Here is a 250-nt window from a genome sequence, read left to right on the forward strand (position 1 = left end):
CCCCCCCCCCGGCGGCCCCTGCCGGTGGCCCCGGGGGACGCCGGGGGGGGTGGCCCACCTCTTGTAGACCACCTTGAGGTCGCGCCACTCGAGGAAGCTGCACATCTTGGGCTTGCGGGCGAGCACCAGCTGCATGAGCTCGCGCACCAGCTTCTTCTTGTCGCGGTCGGCCGTGGCCAGGTACCACTTCTGCAGGCGCAGCTTCCCTTGGCGGCTGAAGAGCAGCATGAAGCGCATCTGGGGGGCACTG

General features: G+C 70.0%; 1 protein-coding gene across 1 annotated transcript; it reads right to left on the bottom strand.

Moving 5' to 3' along the window:
- Nucleotides 1-22: 22 nt before the first annotated feature.
- LOC104499839 (AP-1 complex subunit sigma-1A-like) lies at nucleotides 23-237 on the bottom strand (the record flags this gene model as incomplete). The annotated part of the gene is made up of 1 exon (XM_010143397.1): nucleotides 23-237. A coding segment is annotated over exon 1 (215 nt), but the record flags the coding sequence as incomplete, so codon positions are not given.
- Between the last annotated feature and the right edge of the window lie 13 nt (nucleotides 238-250).

The sequence above is a fragment of the Buceros rhinoceros genome, unplaced genomic scaffold (genome assembly GCF_000710305.1).
Source record: "Buceros rhinoceros silvestris isolate BGI_N320 unplaced genomic scaffold, ASM71030v1 scaffold27049, whole genome shotgun sequence".
Lineage (NCBI taxonomy): Eukaryota > Metazoa > Chordata > Aves > Bucerotiformes > Bucerotidae > Buceros > Buceros rhinoceros.